The 4,103-nt window shown below is 42.4% G+C and overlaps 1 protein-coding gene across 1 annotated transcript; it reads right to left on the bottom strand.

Moving 5' to 3' along the window:
• Window positions 1-95: 95 nt before the first annotated feature.
• si:dkey-43p13.5 (visual system homeobox 2) lies at window positions 96-1,788 on the bottom strand (the record flags this gene model as incomplete). The annotated part of the gene is made up of 3 exons (XM_026352911.1): window positions 96-509; window positions 1,107-1,264; window positions 1,539-1,788. Coding segments are annotated over 3 exons (822 nt in total), but the record flags the coding sequence as incomplete, so codon positions are not given.
• Window positions 1,789-4,103: the final 2,315 nt, after the last annotated feature.

The following is a 4,103-nucleotide window of genomic DNA, read 5'->3' as shown; positions in this document are numbered from 1 at the left end:
GACTAAATACCAAACAGGTTCCTCTACAGTGATTGTATACAGTAGACTGTTTTTCAGTTATGATTATCTGTACCAACAGGAAGGAAGGAAAACGATCAGTCATTGTGCATGGCATCATCTTCCTGTGTTTGTGACTGTGTGTCGCCTCCTGACATGTTTGCAGTGCCATGGATCTCTGCCACATGCTCTCTGGCTTTGGCCCTAAGCTTCGCGATGCTGCAGGAGCGGAGCTCCTCCGAGCTCGGCCCCTCCGGCCTCTCCCACTTCCCAGACTTCTGGGTCACAGGCTGCATACGCAGACTCTGCGCAGCACCAGCAGCTTTTGTCCAGGGATAGTTTTCTCCTTCCTGTCGTCTCTCCCAGTGCTCATTGTCAGAACTTTCTGACTGTTTTAATCTCCTGCTCACATCCTCAGATGCTTCGTCACTGTCTCTTTTTACATGAGCCGCTAACTGGCCTTGGAGTTTCAGCTGCCGTCTCATCTTAGCCCGGCGGTTCTGAAACCAAACCTGGAAACAAATGGAAATAATATATATATATATATATATACACAAATATGGGGAAATGAATACTTTTTTGCAGTTTATTGAAGCCTATTGTACTGTTTTTCATATCAACTCTTATTCCTACAAATTTATTGAAAACATTTTTAGTAGTCATTCCTTCAGTCCATATGAATGCTGGTCGCCTCAGTGGATCACGATCTGCACATTTATTTTACTTGGGGTTTTTATGCCAGATATCCTTCCTGATGCAACCCTCCGAAAATCTTCACCTGGCTTGGGACTGGCATTCAGAGTGCACTGACTCATGCATCCTGAGTGATTGTGACTTTTTAGACATATTAGGGGTTCAGTGTCTTGGGACACATTGACATATGACCAGGAAGAGTCAACTAGAGTGAGCACTGTACCAACTGTGCCACTGCTGCCCCCAAAATGTTTATAATGATTAGATGAACAACTAACCACTGAAAACCAACTTAATTCATATAAATATTAATTCATGCACTAAAATATACAGCACTAGTAATGAACGGGCAGCATGAAAATAAAGCACCTCAGAGAAATTCAAACAGCTTGGATGAGTTTCACTGAGACGGTTACCTGTACTCTTGCCTCGATAAGGTCCAGTCTGAGAGCCAGGGCTTCCCTCATGAAGATGTCTGGGTAGTGGGTGGTCTCGAATGCTTTCTCCAGCTCCTCCAGCTGCCAGCTGCTGTAGTTGGCCCTTGCACGACGCTGCTTCACTGGCCTCTGTTCATCTGGAAAGCAAAGCGCAAGCACCAATTACACAATCGCCAACGGGTGACAAGGAACTAATGGCTCTAGATTGGATAATTAGCACAGCGATCATTAGGCCCACTTTAACATTGCTTGATAATTGATTGTTAGTTACGAGCTGTTAGCCAATCTTTTGTAAACATTTAGGCTGTAATCAGATGGTGCTCGCTGACAGTCCTACAGTGCCAGTTTGGCTGCGCTCTATCTGCACAAGTCCGTCCAGTTTTGGCGACAGCAGATGTGGTTTGAACTCACCTATGCCCTCTGTGAGTGGCCTCATCCCGGCTGCCTGTGTGGCCAGGAGCAACGCTTCCTTGCATGGCTCTGGCGGCAGATAACTCCTCAAGGACTCGTAGCTGATAAAGGGCCCCGGGATCAGAATCTGAGAGCCCAATCTGTTTGGGAATGCAGGGAAAAAGTGAGCTGCAGGTGAATGGAAAACTGCAGGCAGGAGAGTAGAGACCAGTTGCCCAGGGCCGAACATATCCAAGCTATTAATGGTCCAATATTAGGCGTTAGTCCACTGAAAAGGGTCAGACTGAGTCCTGCAGGGGTGCTGGTTGAAAGGTGAAATGCATCCCAATGTCTAGAGCTTAGAAATTCTGTAAAGGTTGTGATAAAACTGTCTAGTCCAGGTGGTTGGTAATGCTGCTGCGTGTGTCTCAGCACAGGTATAAAGAGTTGCCTGAAGTGTAAAGCTAAGACTTGAGTGGAGGTGGTCTCACCTTAGGTTTCTGGTCTTTCCTCCAAGTCTTTCCCCTCCTTTCCCAGTCACATGGCCTCTTAATAGACAGCAGGGTTTGGTTTGTAGTACAGGGGGTGAAAAAGCAACCTGTGATTCATCTCTCAGTGGATTATCAGCATTACCCCGTCAGTGTTTACTGTGTTCGCTAATACTTTCCCCACCATATATCCCACAATCTGTTTATTATATTATAGCGATAGGGTCCTTTTTCTCTAAAAAAACATTTCCGTCTACCTGCCTGGGACAAGTCACAACATCTTTAGCTTCTAAAATTTCAGCGAGATGGACGGGATCTCACTGCTTAGAAAACTCAAGTTGTGAAAAGGTTCACGTTGATTTAGACACTCACACCTCTCATCCTGCTAGGTTTAGAGCTGTCAAGATTAATAAGACAAATTAGTACAACTGCAACATAATGAAAACACAAGTTGCCCATTCCTGTGGGAGGGAAAGGCAGCCGACCCAGAACAGCAGGTTCCAGGATAAATACACTCTTGTCACGCTGACGAACGTAAAAACCTGTTTGCTGAATGTCTTTAACCCTTTTTTCAAATGACTGATTATTTTATGGTTTTGAAGGTCTAATATGACTTTTTCCACATCACAAAGCCTGTGAAAAAATAATCAAGGATTTTAACCTTTATAGCAGTGAACATAATGAGTAGTAACATTGTAAACATACACACAAGAAACCTTTACTTGATATTATTGTTGATATGTTTAACCACCAGGTGTAATGAAAAAATGTAACAAAAATCAACAGCTAAACAATTACAAAAATATATTACACTTTAATTTGTAATAGCTTTCCTACCACAGATAAAATAGTTACCTTTACTCAGTTAGCTACAATATCTACTTCTTAGTGGAGCAGGGTGAAAAAAACTAATTTACTTATTATTAAAAAAAATCAAGTGCTGTAGCAACAGAGGATGCAATTACATTACTAGACCAGTGGGGGCAGTAATGCAAGAAACTGTGTCTATACTAGAAAACCAGAAGACTTGTAAGCCAATTTTAGCAGGGTTCGAACCACCGGTGACCATTGTCTGGTTTGCAAAGCTTTAACGAGTTAGTTAAAAAGAACTTAATGATACCAAGTTGCCAGGAAAGTCTCATTAGCTCGTCCAACTTAGATAAATGTTTAAAGTGGATACGGCACACTTCACTTGAAATGGAGTAGTTGTTTGTTGGAGTTATCCCTACTCAATCACAAGTATATATAAAGTAAATCAAATTATTCTTACTCAAGTGTTAGTGTAGTACAGTAAATATGCTTTAGTTAGTACAAATTTATAATTCCCAGTTCACTTTACTTGCATGTTTTTTTTTTAAGTAACTAATTAGAATTTACTGTGCAGATGGCGTCTTAGGGCAAATGATCCTCCCAATAACAGGTTAAAACATTCAGATGCTTGTTAAAAAACATGCCGCGAACATACCACACGTTTAGAAATTAGTTCAGATATCTTCCAGTAATTAGTGATGATGTGTTCGTATTACTCCTGCTGTAAAGCATGCAGATAGTAGTCACAGTGTTACCGACACTTACAGGATTTTTCCATCTCAGATCAAAGCACACACATCAACACATTAACAACTGAGACAGGAAGATTATAACAGTTTTTTTTTTTTCTTTGAGCAAGCCAGGCATAGCTTAGTGTTGATGGATCTCTGATGAGATGATCACCAGCACCGTCTGTGTGAATTAAACACAGGTGTGTCAATTAATCCGAGGATACATATTACCCAACAACACATTTCAGTAACTGTTCATCAGCTTAGACAGAGGTAAAAACATCCAGCTGTCGGTGCTGTCACCGCTGAGGTGGCTTTGATCAGCCCGGGACCTCTGCAGCTGGTCAGAGCTCAGGTGAGTCACAGGATGGTCATTCCTCCGCAAGCAGCAGGGAGTGCTACGCCCTCACCTGAGGCCCTTTCATCTGCACCTGTTCAAACATTAATTTAGTGCCTTAGTGGACGCAACAGAGAGGTCAGGATTAGGTTTTGACCCATTTGGGTTTCTTTAAAGCTCCTGTTGAGACTGAAAGCTGATATTCAGTTACATTTAAACT

The sequence above is a fragment of the Anabas testudineus genome, chromosome 8 (genome assembly GCF_900324465.2).
Source record: "Anabas testudineus chromosome 8, fAnaTes1.2, whole genome shotgun sequence".
Taxonomy (NCBI): Eukaryota; Metazoa; Chordata; class Actinopteri; order Anabantiformes; family Anabantidae; genus Anabas; species Anabas testudineus.
The sequence above is the reverse complement of the archived record's forward strand: the minus strand, read 5'-3'. Positions and strand labels throughout refer to the sequence as shown.